The 19,066-nt window shown below is 52.1% G+C and overlaps 1 protein-coding gene across 1 annotated transcript in view; it reads right to left on the reverse strand.

Annotated features, from left to right (window-relative positions):
* Window positions 1–19,066, reverse strand: part of ADCY1 (adenylate cyclase 1) — a 115,984-nt gene that overhangs the window by 56,591 nt on the left and 40,327 nt on the right. The window contains exons 4-5 of the mRNA XM_029233845.1: window positions 16,008–16,119; window positions 1,181–1,308 (exon numbers count right to left, since the gene is read on the reverse strand). Of these exons, the coding sequence (XP_029089678.1) occupies window positions 1,181–1,308; window positions 16,008–16,119 (240 nt within the window). The remainder of the gene's footprint in view (window positions 1–1,180; window positions 1,309–16,007; window positions 16,120–19,066) is intronic.

Below are 19,066 nucleotides of genomic sequence, written 5' to 3' on the forward strand. Positions count from 1 at the left end.
TCCGTGCCAGCCCATTTAACCTGGGATCCCATTTAATTCCCACAACAGCTCAGAGATGCAAACACGGTTTCTGCATGTCACAGCAGAGAAAATCAGGGATGCAAGGAAACCAAAGCATCACCTCAAGGATAGGGAACCAGGAACCCAGGGGGCCTGTCTGCTTCCTCGGGCAGGAAGCCCCCAGCCCACTCAGGAACAGCCGCATCTGGGGACTGATGGCCTGAACTCTAGGAAGCGTTCTTGTACCAGACTTGGTTGCAGAGGAGCAGTTTCCTTGGGTCTGACCTAATATTCAAGGCCTGACAGAGGGAAGCTGGCACTGGGGTGCAGGAAAGGGTAGAGGCACAAATCTCACATGGGCAGCACACCCATTGGTGGGGGGGGCAGGATCAGGCCTGGGTACCCTGGGGAGGGGCCGCAGAACTTACGGTCAAAGACCCAGGTCCAAGCAGCATGACACCACCAGGAGTCCTGGTGAAACCTCCCCAGAACCTTCAAGGTCAAGGACTAGCCCCTGACCACCAGGACGCAGGGCCTGGACGTGGCCATGAGGTTGGTCCCACTGCCCTGGTCTCTGCCAATCCAACCTCGCTCAGAGCCCTGGATGTCATGAAGCCATCACTCCCATTTTTCAGATGGGGAAACTGAGAGCCAGGGTCACAGCTCTGCAGGGGCAAGACGAAGCCAGTCACCACACTTGCTGGGCACGTAAGGCTCTTCCCACTCTATCTCCATTCCTCCCACAGGCAGGTGCCATCTGGCCAAAACCAGGAATATATATATGACTTTAAGTTATTATTAAAAGTCACACCAACAACAGTTAACATGTGGTGTTTTTTTAAGAGCACATTGCACACCTTAATGAGGTCCACAGTTTGAGAGGAGGATCTGATTTGGGTGCTGCGGGCAGATGGGGGCCAGATTCCCCCAAGCAGGAGCCCAGGGGGCCTCGGGCACTGCCACTCCACTGGGCGGGGGTTAAGAGCCCTGGGACTCCACATTCAGGCTGCATTCTTCACTCAGTCTTTTACACGGAGCATGGAAAATCTTTCATCTGTTTTCCCCATAGAAATGAACTTTCTACCAAGTGGAAAAAAGATCATTCCTCACTTCTTGGCCAGGGAGAAGACCCTCGACACACTGGCCAGGACAAGGCAGGCCTGCACGGCAGGGCACTCACGTGATGGTGTCGATCATGTCCAGGCCCATCTCCACGCAGCAGTGGGCGTGGTCAGTCTTGGGCTGAGTGAGGCCGGACACGCAGTAGTAGCAGTCTCCCAGGATCTTGATGCGACGGCAGTGGTTCTCCTTCGGGCGAGAGGGCAAAGGGCATGTTAGTGACGCACCTGGGGCTGCCCGAGCACCTGCGCCTCTGCCACCACCAGGTGTGCTGACCGTTGAGCTCAAGGCCCGACCTAGACCAGGGTCCAGGAGGCTCTCCCACAGTCAGGGTACCTCGAGAGGGCAGGTGGCCCCTATATGGCTGTGATTAGGGTCGCCTTGGGGCACCCCACGCCATCCCCGCTACCCGCACTCAGCCTCTTCCCACGCAGGGGTCCGCCTCCCCTGCCCTTCAGATCACCAGGCCAACCCCACAGGCCCTTCAAGGAGGGGAGGTCACCCCATGCCTGGGAGCCAGGTCCTCTCCCCAAGGAGGGGCCCCCTCTCCCAAGAGGGGCTAATACAGTCCCCGTCCTTGGATCACCATGTGATTGACCCTACTGGAACATGCTAGATTCCTTTGCCAGCCCGGGAAGGGCAGGCCACACGCATCTGAGTGCCCATGGCTTAACCCAGAGTCAAGGTCCACAGCCCGTGTGAGCAGCTCTCCCCAGAGAACCACCAGCCGGGGCCTGAGCCCAGACCTCACCACCCACGGGGAACACCTCGGAGAGCCATCCGACACTGCAGAAGGTCTACTCGCGCACTTACACAAAGGTGAGAATGCCAGTGCCCACCTCGCAATCGTGTTGAGGACAGAGAGACACGTCAGACACTTACTGCCACCTGTCCTGCACCAGTCCTTTGGGGTCAGCTATGATTATGACGGTGACTGTCAGTTTTATTTCAAGGACAGCATTAAAACAGCAGTTTTAGAACATTTTGTTTTCAACACCCCTTCAAACCCCCCCTAAATAACTGAGGACCTCACAAAAAGTTTTCATGTAAGCAGGTTACAGCTATGGCTATTACCACATGAGAAGCTACAACTGAGAGATTTTTTTAATGTATTAAAGCATTTAAAGTAACACTAGCAAATGCGTTATACATTAACATAAGTAACACTGTTTGAAAAATTATGACATTTCCCCAAACAGAAACAAATGAGAAGGAAGGCATCGTTCTCACTTTTGCAAGTCTCCAGTATCTGTCTTGACAGGAGACAGCTGGATTCTTTGTTCTACCATTCATGACATCATGTTTCCTGAGCTTGTGCACGTCTGTGAAGGAGATCAGCCTCACGCAGCCTGTCCGTGGATGAGACGGACCTCCCAGCCCCCGGGATGGACAGCCCCCCGGATGGTCCTGTAAAGCCCAGAGCTCTGCCGACCCTACTCTGAGAACACATTCTACAGCTTGTATTTAATTCTGCTCTTTGGTTTCTTACAAATGAGCCACCTCCTGCAGGTTTTCTCCAATGCTGTGAATTCACACAGCGCCCTGGGATGAGAATTCTCAGCCCTCACCACCCATGGGTTCACACACGGCCCGCACTTCTTCTGCAGGACGCTGTCCACTGGTGCAGAGGGTCGGGGAGGAACAAGGGCCAGCGACCCTGCTGCTCTCCTGAGAGATGGCCCAGGCCACTGAATGGCTGGGTGCCCAGCTCCCCCCAGCCCTGGGCCTCCCTCAATGTAGGGACAGTCGGTCAAAGGGGAAGAGAAGAGCAATCACTTCCACCTGTCGGGTGGTCTCTGGGGAAACCCAGTGACCGGGTCTTCCCCATGCTAAGCCCCACAAGCTCCCCCTGTGGACAGGGAGCTGGCCTCAGGGAGGTCCAGGGTCCAGCCATTCATCCTTCAAGAGACCAGGGGCAGCCACTTAACCATTAAGACACCAGCCTCCTGGTCTGCAGAAGGGGTTTGTTTCCCAGCGTCCCATGGGCAGGCTGTGCTGGGGCTGACTTGTCCCGAGACAGAGTCTGGGAGCCCAGGGCCTGGTGCAGACGTCCACACTGCAGAGCCCCTGGGAGGCAGCCAGCCAGGCTTCTCCAGGCTAGCAGGCAGCCCGGGCTCTCTTCTGGCACCTCTAGAGTGTCCGTCCTCACCTGTTCCCACCGTCACTGCCAGGACACACCGTGCAGGCCAGCGAGGGGCAGCTCCCCCCATACATCCGCGCCCCGTCTTCACAGTCGGGCTGCCTTCACTAGACCCGAGCGCCCAGGATGAGATGAGGGTCCACTACCAGGGGCGCGACCCTCCCCAGGCGCAGAGACCCTCGGTGGAAAGCTCATGATTCCTGACTCGTCCAGCCCCCTCCCAGCTGTCCATCTGGTGATCCAGACCCCTCCCTCTGAGGAGCCCGCACAAGCACCTACCCCACGTAGGCAGCATTCTTGCAGAAGATTTCTAAGGTCACCAAGCCCTGATTCTGGGGACCTCACGGATGACAGGTGTCCCCACCCATCAGCATCTCCATGGGACGCTGAGTGCGGGTGACTGCGGACATCCCTGCATCCCCCAGCTTGTCTCTGCAGAGTTCCCAGCCACCTCGAGGCCCCATAACCCCAGCCTTCTGACCCTGGGACTGGAAGGTGCTCGGTACAAGGTCACTGAGCGGGCAGGTGTGTGCGTGTGTGTGCGTGTGTGTGTGTGTGTGTGTGTGTGTGTGTGTGTGAATGGGCCATAAATCCTACGGGCAGGTCGTAAGTGGCAGCTGTCCCATCAGATTTCAAGGGAAATCAGAGGCCGTGGGTGGGGCTGCCCCCCAAACAGCCACCCTATAAGCCCGACTGTCATATCTGACACAGAGACTCAAGAGTGGCCGCCACAGAAAAGGGAGTCTCTGTGGGGTGGGTGGGATCTCCGCTGGCCGACCCCTCAGGACAGGAGGTGCTGAAGAACCCTGTTGTTGTAAACTGTGATGAATGCAAGTGGTGACCCTGGCGAGCCTCAGGAGTGACCCCTACGCCCGGCAGGGCTGCTCTCCAAGTCAGGACGGGGCATCTAGCAAGTGACATCCAGGCCGCAGGCTCACAGGTAGATGAGGCCCACCGCATTCTGGGGAGAGCCAACACACGCAGGGGTATAATTACAGCCCGCCAGCGACACATGTGTCGCTGGCAACCATCCTGAGACAGTCCCTCCCGGGCTCAGAACAGACTGGGGAAGTGAAATGCTCACCCGTCCCCTTGTTTTTTAATCTCAACTCTCCTGACTTTTGTTAACAAGCTTAAGAGACCAAAAAAACGATGTTTTCCATTGCTTTTGGTGTTTTAGATAACAACATCTTCCCTGTAAATACTGAAAGCCAGCGCCTGGAGTTCCCCCGCAGGGAGCGTTTGTGACACCTGAACAGCTGCTTCGCAGCCAAAGCAAAGAAAGAAAACGGAGGAGGAGGGCCGGCGGGGCTTGCTTGGAAGGGACAGGAGTGACAGGACATGATGGACAGAGCCCCCTCAGAGCAGCACAGGGGCTGCCGGGGGATCCAGGCAGGAGGGTCTCCTTTGCTTCCCAGGTATGGTCTGCAGGCCCGCTGGTCAACTCTGGACCTGGCTGGCCCTGCCCGAGAGGACGGCAGAGACTCCCACACTCAAGGGCTCTGTGACCCTGCCCGCCCAGCCCTGGACCCAGGAAGAAGCAGAGAATTCAGTGGGATCTCAGGAAGAGCCACTGCAACTTCAGAACCGGACGAGGCCCAAACCCCTCCGAGGCCGGCTCTGAAACAGCGGGGTCCAGAGAGGTCAGAGGCCATCATGTGCACCCCACACTGCAGCTGGCTTCTGGGAAGGCTGGGGAGCTCCCAAGACCTGGTGGCACCCCTGCGGGAGGGGAGGTGCAGAGAGAGAGCTTGAAATGACCCAGTGACTGCACCTGATCCCCAGGTGACAGCATGCAAAACCAAATGGCCAAGTGGTGTTAACCTTGCCCGGCGCTGGGCCATCAGTGGGAAAACCAAATAAGAGATTTTAGAAAATGTTCCTTCTAGGAGGCTGTCTCAGCGTTTAACCTGCTGCGTCCACACAAAGCTGAAAAGAAATGCACCAAGATATAAACCACGGCTATCGCTGGAAAGTAGGACACATAATCATTTCAACTTCCATTTCCATAGATCATTCCTGCAGTTCCTTTTACTGAGTCCCACATGCTCCACCCACTGCAACAAGGACCACGGACATAAGCGAAGGGAAGAGATGAGGACCCTGTGCTCCGAGGGCTTCCTGCCCACGGGGAGGGACCACACAGGAGCAACAGAGCTGGAACCCAATAACGCACAGACATCTGTCCTACAGCAGAGGCCAGCCGCATTAACTCAGGACCGGAAGTCTCTCCAGCCTCAGCCACGCCCAAGAGACATCAACGGGCCCCACTGAGGCACACTCTCCAATAATAAATAGTCACATGTACACATCTGTTCCTGGTATCCAAAAGGAACAGTGGAGGAGCAACCCCAAACAGGGCACAGATGCCTAACTGCACAGGGCGGGGGGCGATGGTGGGGTGGGTCAGCCCTCTCTCCGCGTATCTTGCCTCAGGGTCTGCACTGTGGGACAGAGCCGTGCAAATATTTGACGTACTTAAAAAAGAAAAATTCAATTTAGAACAGCAGTGCCTAAAAATAAAACCAAAATGAAATAACTGTGACCACGTTGGTAGCACCATTCACAAGTGGTTTCACAAGTGGTTTCACAAGTGACAGGAAAACACGTATTTGACTGGATATCTAGTGGGATGTACTTCAAGGGCAAGGTAACGAGAGAAACCACTAAAGAAATCTTAGATTCTATTCAATGGTCTTATTGTGGGGAATAATATTGGTAATGCTATTTTGAATCAACTGTATATAAAAGGATGAAACAAAAAAATTCTATTACTGTCATTAGGGTTTCCAGCATCAAAGGAAAAGGGACACCAATTTAAGAACCACAGGAGTGAAGTTAAGTGAATTGGAAATAACAATATGAACTCAGAATTCATTCATGAATTTTTCTTTTTCTAAAACATATCTTCCATGTCTGGCTCCTGTAAAGTCCCAGGACCAGTGACCACCCAGATTACAGGCTGGAAAAACCATTTCCCAATGAAAGAAACTAGGGCTTCTGGAAAACGCTGCATCTGTGAGGCAAGACCGTGCTCAGAGGGGATGGGCTGAGTCACGAGGAAGCAGGAGGCAACCACACGGCTCACCCCTTCGGAGGGTTCTAGTCCTGGAACTTGATAAAGAAATGAAAAGAATCAAGCATCCACTGAGGATAACCCAAGAGCTGAGAACTAAATATTCTTCATTTTTAAAGAACCACAAGCTAATAAATGCAGAGGAAACAACAGGATCAGAAAACTACCACTGTGTCAACCAGAGTGAACACCGATGGGCCAAGCTCTCCAGGCAGATGCTGTGACCCTCGGGTGCAATGTCATGGGAGACGGGTAACAACATGGGAACCTCAGATCCACACGCCCTGGAGGGAGGAGGCCAGCGGAGAGGGGTGCGCTGGGGACAGCACTGCACTCCAGGGAAGGGCTGTCAACACAAATGAGCGAGCCCAGGATCTAAGGCAGGTACAGAAGGTCTGCTGGTTCAGGAGAAGCACAGGACACACCCAGCCTTGGGGCTGAGCCGCCACAAAAGGCAGGAGGCTTAACAAGGAAAAACCAAAACCAAGAAACGCTTGGCATATCCACGGAATACGGTGTGTGTATTCATCCAGGTTTTTGTTTTCTGTACCCTATGAAGGTCTGATGTCTCGGGGGCCTCGCTGGCAGGGAACGATGACCACTGCGCAGGGCTGGCTAATTCCCGGAGACAAAAAACGTCTTGTTCCTATTACACCGGCGGATCAGAGGCCACATCTCCTCTGCAGGCTCTCACACTCCGGCCACTGTCCCCACCCTAATCACCAGGGCAGGGACCAGACCACAGGGAACACCGACAGCCCAGAGCCCTTACTATCCACTGTCCAGCCCTGCGTCTGCTTGCCCCCTCTTCCCGTGGAAACGCCAGTAAAGCCCCGCCCTGCTCTCCCAGCCCCCTCTGCCAATCTGGGCGCCCGGTGGTCCCCTGTGACCTTGGATGGCCTGGTGTGTCCCCTCCTCTCGGGGACCATGAGTGATAGAGCATCCTTCTATGGCATTAGCCTCTGTGTCATCACTGTCACCTCCATAACCCAACCCAAGGGTGCAATCCAGACACACGTCCACCTCACGTGAGTCCTGACTGGAACAAACCAGCTCTGAAGAAGAGACATGTCTGAGACGAGCAGGGTGACCAAGCCCAGAGCCAGACTCAGGACTCTGTGACTGCAGTCAGTGCAAATGGGTGCGACAGGGGCCTTGAGGTGGTGCTGGCCGTAACGTGCTCAGTAGAAGAGCTACTCACCAAGGACGCAAGCGTGCTGTGCGGTGCTGGGCAGGACCTGGGGGGGTGAGTGCAGACCAAACAAGACTGGCCAGACGTTAGTTACTGTTGAGGATGGGTTGTGGGTGCCTGGGGACAGGGCGTTACGTTATTGTCTCTATCTTTGTGCTTGTGTGAATTTTCTAAAACCTTCGAGGGCAGGGTTTACATTTGGCTTATTCATGCTGCATCCCTATGACCTAGGACAATGCTGGCACACAGTAGGGACCTGGGAGCTGCTTTCTGAAGCCAAGTATGAACACGTGCCTCCCTGGTGATACGTGGAGGAGACACATCCTCCTCCGGTGCACGGCACTCAAGGGCCCCATTCAGGCTACCCTGCCTCTCCCTCTACCGCAGCTCCCCACTCAGGCCTCAAGTGAGCCTTGCTCTCCACACCACCCTCCTCCCTCTGCCTAGAGCACATCTCCCCACACGGGGACCTGGGCCACCACAGCTGCTGAATAAAGGTTTCCTCCCAGTAGACAGGGTGGTGAGTTTCTACAGGTGGCCTGATACGAATGACAGACTCCTTCAAATTCCAAACATCTACTGGGTTTTCAAGAAACAGTATCTAGGGCTTCCCTGGTGGCGCAGTGGTTGGGAGTCCGCCTGCCGATGCAGGGGACGCGGGTTCGTGCCCCGGTCCGGGAGGATCCCACATGCCACGGAGTGGCTGGGCCCATGAGCCATGGCCACTGAGCCTGCGCGTCCAGAGCCTGTGCTCCACAACGGGAGAGGCCACAACAGTGAGAGGCCACAACAGTGAGAGGCCCGCATACCGCAAAAAAAAAAAAAAAAGAAAAGAAACTATATCTATTCCCTGCTAATCAAGGGATAATTAAAGAAATCCAGGTTCATCATCAAGGATGCAGAAAGTTCAGAAAATTAAAAATCACAACTCAGCAATAACCACAGTTATTCTGGAATATTTCATTCCAGCCTTTTCTCTCTGGCACTCACATAAGTGTGTGCACACACAGTGTGAAAATTGGGATTCTACTCTATATGTTATTTGATCACTTAAAATCGTTCCTTTGGGTCAGTTTTCCAAGCTGAGCTCTGGTGACAGCTCCACCGCAACCCCCTCCAGGCTGTGCTCACGATGTCTGTTTACATCCTGACCACACTCTAGCAAACATCTCATTCAGCAAATCCTGGTTTTGCAAAATTGGCTCAAGGTCTCCCCACCTGAGCTGTAAGTACCCTGGCTGTAAGTTCCCTGACTCCGTCTTTGTGCTCCAGCACCCCTTGCCCGACAGCAGGTGCACAGGTGGCTTTGCTAAAGGAACACCGTCCAGCAGAGTCACAACTGACCCACAAGCATGTGTCAGGCCTGAACGTGCCCAGCTCTGCGCAGCTACGGGACCAGGGTGTCAGAGCAGGAAGGCCTGACCCTCTGAAATGATCCCGAGGACAGTCTCCCGAGGAGGAGGGATGAGGGGGAACAGGAAGGATGGACGTGAACACACACTCGAGTAGCTCGGAATTGGGTAGGGAGCTCTGCCCTTGGACCAGCTTCCATGAGTCCCTTTCAGAAACATCCAGAAAAACACAAATAACTGAAAAATAATGTCCTCACTGACACAGGTCATCAGAGTCATCTTTCAGGAATTGCACCCCCTACACTCTTGTCCAGGAGCCCCTCGGTGTCGGGTCCTCATGGGCCAGAAAGGCTCACGAAGCGTCCGAGTTCAGGGACAGCGCAGACTGGCCAAGCCCAAGGGCGGGCATCCCCAGGGAGAGCCCCTCAGCAGACTCTGAGCGTCCCCAGGGATGCTCGGACCAGAGAGGGGATGCCTCCCGCACTTGTCCGCCCTTGCTAACCACCCATGACGCGCGTGGGTCAGCCTCCTGGCCCCGGGCACCACCAGCGCTGTCCTAAATCCAATGCACCCCCATTCTGTACCAGGCAACCGCCACCTCGGGACTGAGAACTGACAACAGTGTGACAAGCTCCCTCTGGAAACAGTCCCTGAAGGATTCCTGGGGTCATGACCAGAGCTAAGGACTGTGTTGTCATCTGCCTGTCACCCCTGAGGAGGGGGCCACAACCAGCCCAGGTGGCCTTGCTGATAAGAGGACAACTGGGACTCAGGCTCGTCTCCGTAGCGGGCACACCAAGGACCCTCCCCGCTGGCCCACACCTCCCGAACCAGCCAGATGGACGTCTGCTTCACCCGGCCAGTTCATTTTCCTGCAGAGAAAACCGATCCAGAGAAGGGCCCCGTCCCCAACAGGTGGTGGTGGAGGAGGGCTGAACCCGGGACAGGGGCTTCTCCATAAACCCAAAGGGTGCAGCCAGTTGCCAAATACACACGGAGATCAGAGCAAACACAAATCTAAAATGGATACAATAAATGGGGGAAAGGTCAAAAACATAGTGCACATCTGTGGTCATCAGCCGTGGATCGGGGTAAATAAAACGTCAGCTCCTGTGGAGACTAAGACAAACACACTCTGTTTGTTTAACTGCCCGGCAGATACCTTTGTAAAGGAGGATGGGTTTGGATCCCTGGGGTCACCACACCCTCCTCACCGGGCACTTGGACACAAAACAAGCACATGTGAGAAAAACACGTCCAGGTGCTCATCAAAACAGGACACCAGCAGATTAGAACGAAAATATGTTTAAAACCCACAACATCAATGCACAAAAGGACAGAGAAAAAAAGCAATAAATTAGAAGGGAATGAGGCCATTTTAATTTTGAGCTTCCTCACAGTCACCTCAATGAGAAGGAAGAAAGATCCGAGATGAAACCATGATGTCTGAGCTGGAAGCTGCACTGGATGGTACGTGGCAGGTTAGACGCTAAAGATGCAAAGATTAGTGAACCTGAAGGCGCAGCAGTAGAAACCGTTCAAAATGAAACAGAAAGAAAAAGAACCCCCAAAAGAAAACAAGATCATCATCCTGACGTGGGTGAAACTGGCATTCCTGAAGGAAGAGGAGGACGGGCATAGAAAAGTATTTGTAAAACGGTGACTGAGGGTTTTTCCCCAAATATTATGAAAACTACAGATGCGAGAAGCTCAATAAACTGCAAGCACAAGACACCTGAAGAAAACCACAGCTAGGCACGTCAAAATCAAACTGCTGAAAACCAGCAACGAAGAGAAAATCTTAAAAGCAGGCAGAGGAAAAAGACATTTCATACAGAGGAGCAAAGAGTTGACAGAAGACTTCTTGTTGAAAACAATACGAGCGATGACAAGAAGAGCAGCATCTTTAAAGTTCTGGGGGAAAGACCTTTGCACCTAGAATTCTCTACCCAGCGAAAAAGAAATTTAAAAAAATAAAGGCCAAATAAAGAGTTCTTTCAGAAATACAAAAGCTGAAAGGATTTGTCACCAGCAGGCCCACACTGCAAGAAACACTAGAGGAGGGCTTGCTTCCCTGGGGGCACGGTGGTTAAGAATCCACCTGCCAATGCAGGGCACATGGGTTTGAGCCCTGGTCCGGGAAGATCGCACATGCTGCAGAGCAACTAAGCCCATGCGCCACAACTACTGAGCCTGTGCTCTAGAGCCTGCGAGACACAACTACTGAGCCCATGCGCCACAGCGGCTGAGCCTGTGTGCCACAACTACTGAGTCCAGTGCCTAGAGCCTGTGCTCCACAACAAGAGAAGCCACCGCAATGAGAAGCCCACGCAGTGCAACCAAGAGTAGCCCCCGCTCGCCACAATTAGAGAAAGCCCATGCGCAGCAACGAAGACCCAATGCAGCCAAAAATAAATAAATTTTAAAAAATAAATGTATAAAAAAAAAGAGAAAAAGAAACATTAGAGGAAATTAAACAGAAAAAAAAGATAAAACGTGGAAATATGCCACACGTAGACCACACAAATGAATAAAGCCCATATTCTGGGCCATAAATTTAAGAGGATTCAAATTTTAAAAGTATGTTCTCCAACCACAATAAAATTAAATTTGAAGTCAAAAACAGAAAGGTTTTTGCAAACTCCCTCAAAAAACAAACGGCTTAATAATCCATGGGTCTAAGACAAATTAAAGGGAAAATGATAAAGTATTTTGAACTGAACACAAATAGAAACACAACATATCAGAAATTTGCTAAAGCAGTACTTCAGAGGAAGTCCACAGCATTAAACACTTATATCAGAAGAGGAAAAAAGATCTAAAACACAATGGTCTCTGCTTCTACCTTAAGAAACTACAAAAAGAAGAGCAAATGAAAACCAAAATAAGCAGAAGAAACAAAATAATAAAAAAAACATAAAGGAAATTAATAAAATTGAAATAGAGATATATGAAACCAAAAGCAAATTCTTTTTCAAAAATCAATAAGACTGATAAATCTGTAGCCAGAATGATGAGACAAAAAGAAGACACAAATCACCAAAATCAAGAATGGGACAGGTGCCATTACCACACATTCTACAAATATTAAAAGGATAACAAGGAAATAGTGTGAACAACTTTATTCCAATAATTTTGACAACTTAGGTTAAATGGGAAGACTCCCTGAAAGATTAAAAAACACCAAGTTCATTCAAGAAAAAAATAAATAACCCGACGAGCCCTACTGAAAGTAATTGAATTTATAGTTAAAAATTTCCACAAAGAAAACTCCATGCACCAGTAAATTCTACCACACATTTAAGAGATAAATAATACCAATTCTACACAAACTCTTCCAGAAAATTGAACTGGAGGAAATACTCCCCAACTCTTCTATGAAATCAGCATTACCTTGATACCACATAAAAACAACATAAGAAAAGAAAGCCACAGACTAATATCCTTCAGGAGCATAGATGGAAAAAAAAATCTGAACAAAAACTTAACACACATGTACACACACGTACACCTACATATTCACATACGTATTAACTCGTGTACACACATGCACACATACACATGTACAGAGTTGCATGCATGTTCATGCACACTCATGTATATACAATGCACTCACATGTACACACACACTCACATACATTTATATACACATGCTCATTCACATGCGTACACATACACACACCTAACATATCTCTTAGTCCAGTCAACCCACCATGAGGCTCCAGTGTGTGCAGCACCTGTTCTCTGGAGGGTGTGCACTTCCCTTGATAAAAGTATCTAATCCAACATCTCAGACACTAGTAAGTGCCCTGGTGAAAAAGCCTAGTAGTGAATAAAAGAGAAAATCTCTTACGTACCAACAAACTGGACAACCTAGAAGAAATGGATAAATTCCTAGAAATATACAATCTACCAAGATTCAATCACGAAAAAATATAAAATCTGAACAGACTGCATCAGTAATCAAAAACTCCCAATACAGGAAAGCCCTGGACCAGACGATTTCACTGGCGAATTCTACCAAACGTTCAAAGAAGAATTAATACCAATCCTTCTCAAACTCTCAAAAAAACAGAAGAGGAAGGAGCACCTCCAAATTCATTTTACAAGGCCAGCATTATCCTGCAAGGATGGCACAAAAGAAGAAAATTATCCAATATCCCTGATGAACATAGATGCAAAAATCCTCAACAAAATTTCAGCAAATCGAATTTGACAATACATTAAAAGGATCACACAGCACGATCAAGTGGGATTTATTCCAGGGATGCAAGGATGGTTCAACATACACGAATCAATCAATGTGATACAAACACATTAACAAAATAAAGAATAAAAATCATATAGCAATCTCAACAGATGCAAAAAAGGTATTTGATAAAATTCAACATCCTTTCATGATAAAAAGTCTAACAAAGTGCGTATAGACAGAACATACCTCAACATAATAAAGGCCATGTATGACAAGCCCACAGTTAACATCATACTCACTGGTGGAAAGCTGAAAGCTTTTCCTCTAAGATCAGGAACAAGACAAGGATGCCCACTCTCACCACTTTTATTCAACATAGTGTTGAAGTCCTAGCCAGAACAGTTAGACAAGAAAAAGAAATAAAAGGCATCCAAATCGGAAAAGAAGTAAAACTGTCTCTATTTGCAAATGTCATAATATTATATACAGAAAACACTAAAGACTGTATCAAAAAACTGTTAGAACTAATAAATGATTTCGGTGAAGTTGGAGGATACAAAATCAATATACAGAAATCTGTCACATTTCTATATAATAATAATGAACTAGTAGAAAGTAAAATTAAGAAAATAATCCCATTTACAACTGCATCAAAAAGAATGACATACCTAGGGATAAATTTAACAACAAAAAAAGGCAAATTGTAACAATTTGAGGAAACACATGGAACACTGAGACATTCTGAGGGAACGTGTGATGCCCCAGAAGGCCCAGTGGACACCCTGCCATGTGCACCCTGGGTGTGGTGCCGATAGAAAGGGGTAATGGATGTCACAGCTGGGACATGGGCCCAAGAGGTGCCCCCAGGGCCAGGGTGAGGGCACAGGCCTGGAACTCAAGGTGACACTCACACCTGCCTCTGATTTAAAACAGAAGAAACTGGCAAAGCAACAGATGGAGTTTGTATTCTAGGAAGGAAGAGGACAGGACAGGGAGCCCCCAGATCACACATTTCATCCTGAGAACGAAGACCTGGGTGTTCCCGGGGCACCATCTCCGCCCGTGCTCTCCCACCCAGGGAGGCCCATCTCTCCAGCCCCTGGACGGGGTAGGCCCTGCGTCTGCTCCAGTAGAACACAGCACAGGTGGGGCCGGCCATCGGACTGCCCACCTCTGGGAACGCTACACCCACAAAAGAAGAAAGTGATCACTGGGCTGCATAAAAACTAAAATCTCTACCCTTTATACAACACTGTCAGCAAATGAACAAACAGGCCAAAGTGGGGAAGAAAATATTTGCAAATCAGGTATCTGACAAAGGACCAGTGGAAAATCCGTAAAGACTTCCTGGGCCTTCCTGGGCGGCTGGGAAGCAGGTAATGTCCTGAGAGACCTGGAGCACGGGGGTCTCCCAGGGACAGCAGAGGGGCAGGCGGCACTGCTCACCACGAATCACTGACCAAACTTGGCCCTGATCCTTCGGGGACCATGATGCTGACCTCAAGCTGCTGGGAAGACAGAATCGGACGAGGAGGCAAAGAGCACAGCCCCTCCCATCAGCAGCAGGTGCTCAGAAAAGAGGCCCTGGTGGGCCGAGTGGGACCCTGGTCCAGAAGCTTCCTGGTGAGGGGGGGGAAGCAGCAGGCCTGAGAAAGCTCCCAAGCAGCACTGTGAGAGCCCCCGGCCGCCAGTCACCCCCTGCATTGGACAAAACACACATCCTGACCCAAAGGCAAAAGGTGCTGGAGGCCCGGGCACAGGCCACGCTCACGCCCTCCCCGCCTCTTCTATGCAGCCCTGTCCGCGGGAGGACGCCCGGGAGGCCTTCCCCCAGGAAGGCGAGGTGGCACATGCTTGCACAGACCTCAGCCTCGCTCCCGGGAGCAAGTCCAGTGGCCGCACAGACAAAGGCTGCCAGGGCCTTGAGGACAGGCAGCTCCATGCCCAGCAAAACGACATCACAGGCAGTGTGACCGCTGCTCGCTCTTCCTGCAAGGCAAGAGCAAAGGCCGGGGCCTGGCGTTCTGTGTCCTGCCCAGAGGCTGCCCCGAGTCTGTGGCCCACGCGGTACCCACCACCCAGCGTCCCTCAGGACTCCTGGCCACTGCATAAGCCAGGCCCGGCCAGGGGTCCTCTCTTCACCCTGTTCACTGAGGGGACGTTCACTCTTCCTTCCAAGAGCTTTAACTGTCACCTCCTCTGAGAAGGAGTCTGACCTCGACAGAATCTGCCGACCCCTCCCTCCCTCCCTCCCTCCGTCTCATAACCACCCACTCAGGGGCCTCTGTTTCCACCTCGAGCGAGGCTGAAGGAGAAGGTGAACTTGTCCGTGTCCTTGTGTCTCCCCCATGTCCTGGCAGGGCAGGGAAGGTGGGTGTCGGGGTCCCAGGCCTGCATATGCTGCAAGCGAGGCCGTTAGCCTCAGCTTGACCTCTGCGGGCCTTAGATGTGACCTGTTCCAGGAAGACTTCAAAACCCTGGCGCTCAGCCCGCAGCGAGCAAGGGGGCCGGGCATCCTGAGACGTCACCAACTGACCCCCAGCAGGCAAGTTTCACGTGCAGGCAGCGGGCCCGGAAAAGGTCAGCACAGGCCTGCTCCGAAGAGCCCTCCACCAAGGCCAGCCCAAGCGACACGTGCCACAGGACAGAAGGTGGAGGGCGGCCTGCGCGCAAGACCACGCAACTCAGCCGGTGCCTCGTGCTGCCGGGGCCCCTCACTGGAGGTGCGGCCTGTGCTGGTGCAGCACCGTCCTGTCTGCAAAGGCAGCGCTCAGGTCCCAGGGAAGGAACCAGCGAGCAGTGAGGCTGAAACAACGGGCGAACACCGCGTCCCAACCAGCCTAGGTCACATCTCCAACACGGGGATCCACCTGGCACATCGTCACCCCGGGAGCAACTCAAGTGAACCTCCGGACAAAGGGAGAGGCTGCGCTTACCGTGGCCAGTTCGTCAAACTTGCCGAAGAGCTCATTGAGGAGTTTCACCAGCTCCTGGGCCGTGCACTGCGACGCCAAGCCCGTGAAGCCCACGATGTCTGCGAAGAGGATGCTGCAAGACAAAGGGGTGCCAGTTGCCCTCCTCCGCCGACAGACGGACAGGCTCCTGCCACTCAGACGGACGTCACCTTCGCACGTCACCTGAAACTAGAGCCCCCTGCTGATTCCTCAAGCAGCGGAAAAGGAAGGCTCTGCTGTTCTCGTGTCACAGGTGAGGAGACTGAGGCTGGGAGAAGCCGCGGGACTCTTTGGTCATAGAGGGAGGAAATGCTGGAGCCACTCAGAGCTCCTCCCAGGACACAGGGGAGCAGCAGTGGCCACCGCGTGCTGTCTATATACTCGGCGTCCCCCAGACACAGGGGAGTAGCTCAACGCCCACTAGGCCTGTCCCTTTTCCCAGGGTGGCCCTGTGACGGGGCCGTGGCTGGTGGCAGGTGAGCAGAAGTGACGTGCTCTTAAGGAATGAGCAGCCCTCCTCCATACCTCCTACAGGTGATGCCCGTGACTGAGGCCCACGCCCCGTCAGAGCCTCACGGGAGTCCTGTGCTGTGCGCAGGGTCACCCCACAGTCGGCTATGGGGGGGGCAACCCCTCTTATATGCGGGGCGTCCGTTCACTACAGTACCTGGGTCAGTCTAAACAAGTCCGTGCCCACCCATAGCACACAGCCAGCATCCTGGATGCTAGAAAGACTTTAAAAGGCTTAAGTAATGAGGACCAAAGCAGGACAGAGAACTTGTAGGACAACGGAGAACCTCCCTGAGCCGTACGTTTGGGAGAGGCTGGGGTTCCTGACGAGTCCTCCAAGCTCCCTGACCCTCCCACATGTGAGGGGCGAGGGAGATGGGATCAGGGGCCTATCTCAGGACGAGGTGTTCCACGGAACCCACTTGGGAGAGGCCATGGGGCCTGATCACGGGGCTGCCGGACCAGGGCCGGGGCCACTTCTGGACCTCTCGCCCCAGGGGAAAGAGAGCCCCTCGCTCTTGAAGACACTGCATGGCCAACTTTTGTCACCTACAGCCAAAAGCACCCTCAGCTGTGAGACTTGGGAAATCACACACATGGTACACTGGAGGGGTTTGCGAGACTTAAACATGCATCTCCAGTTTAAATGAAGAAAGTGATGTGGAATTAAAGTGGTTTGTTCTTTTTACACAATTGTGTTCATATCTTAAAATTCCTGATGCCAGATCTTAACTCAGTTCTGCATTTTCAATAACACCTCATGCCAGAGAGTAGCGACCCACATCACAGGCAGGGACCAGGAGCCCACATCTCAGAGAAGCTTCTCCCTGACGAGGCCCTTGCCCCACCATGTCAACGATGCCCTGCCCCAGCTTGGAAAGATTCTGTGTTCACCCCATGACAAGCCTAACGTCCAGTTATAATCCTCTACCTGCAGGGCAGCTTTCCCCACTGAGACTGTGAGGGACTGAAGGATGCAGGCCCAGCTTATACACCCACAGCACCGAGCACAGAGCAAGGGGGATGCACACCTGTGTTATGAATGAATGAATGAGTAAAACCTGGGTGTCTAGGGTATACAAGTGTCACTGATACTGAGAAGCTAAGAAAAGGGATTGCAAGAGTGGGCGGAGGTAGACAACACCGATTTTTTTCCCCTCTGTTTTGGTATAAAATTCAGGCTTATTTACATCTCTGAGGAGCCACCGTGTTTTCTTCCTCCTCTATAACTAGCCATGCATTCACAGGCCTTCCTCTATCCACTGGCTTCTCAGCCTCTGCCCGTTCACTTCGTTCCTCAAAAACCGACTGAGCATTGCTCACCCCCATGCTAGGAAAGCCCCCAGGGCTTGCCCTGCCTGTCTTCCTCCACTACCTGTGGGAAACGTCACCCCCGAAGCACCCAACATCCCCCACGCACACAGGTAAAGATGCGTGGAGGATCTCTTACACCCCAGGTCCCTGTCCTCAGGAGCTCAACATCCGGGGAAGACAGCTCACAGGCGGGAGGGACAGAGCACAGGGAAGCAATGATATGGGAAGCCTGGGATTCTGCGGGAAGGCAAAACACCCACTTCGCGGATGCAGCCAGGCTGGAGCTGTCCTCCCCAGGGACTATCCAGACACACAAGGAAGGAGGGAGGGAGGGAGGGAGGTGAGAAGGAAGAAGAAAGAAGAGGGGATTGATTCAGAAGCGCAAATACCATGTGGAAACTAAGATGAGTGAGAACCATATAATGACTTATCAAAAGCTGAGCGAAGCCTTCCCTGGTGGCGCAGGGGTTGAGAGTCCGCCTGCCGATGCAAGGGACACGGGTTCGTGCCCCGGTCCGGGAAGATCCCACATGCCGCGGAGCGGCTGGGCCTGTGAGCCATGGCCGCTGAGCCTGCGCGTCCAGAGCCTGTGCTCCGGGAGAGGCCGCAACAGTGAGAGGCCCGCGTACCGAAAAAAAAAAAAAAAAAAGCTGAGAGAGGCAGAGTGCTTGGAACTTGAGTACAAGCAGTAAGCAGTGGAGCACAAGTCTCCAGGATGAGAGGGGGTCCTTCAAACCGCCATCTCCTGCCTGAGTGACACTTATGTAAAGTATCGATATGATTCCCAGACAAGCAACACTGTTATCTATTCCAGGTACTTTAAAAGGGAATGCATGATTTAACACAATTAATTGCTTTTTAACAGAATCTTTAACAACAAACAAGCAAACCTCAGAGTGTTAAGGGAAAGTTGATTCACTCCAAGGGCTCAGTTTCCTCACCTATAAAATGGGAATAACAATCCCTAGCTCCTGGGGCTGCCATGAGATGAACAGAGTGAGAAGCCCGCCTACCCCAGAGCCCGGCACCAACTAGAACAATGCTCAGTTATTAACCTGATGCAGGCAAATTCCCAGCCCAATGGCCACTGCCCAAACCTGGCTTAGGAACAGAGCTCCCACCCTTTCTAGCCAACACAGGAAACAGAAGGTGGAGAAATGAGAAAGTGGGAAAGGGCAGCTGTGAAATGCATCACCCGAGAAGCCAACACCCCCCCC

This window comes from Monodon monoceros, unplaced genomic scaffold, assembly GCF_005190385.1.
Source record: "Monodon monoceros isolate NGI ecotype Baffin Bay Population unplaced genomic scaffold, NGI_Narwhal_1 Super_Scaffold_2, whole genome shotgun sequence".
NCBI classification, from domain to species: domain Eukaryota; kingdom Metazoa; phylum Chordata; class Mammalia; order Artiodactyla; family Monodontidae; genus Monodon; species Monodon monoceros.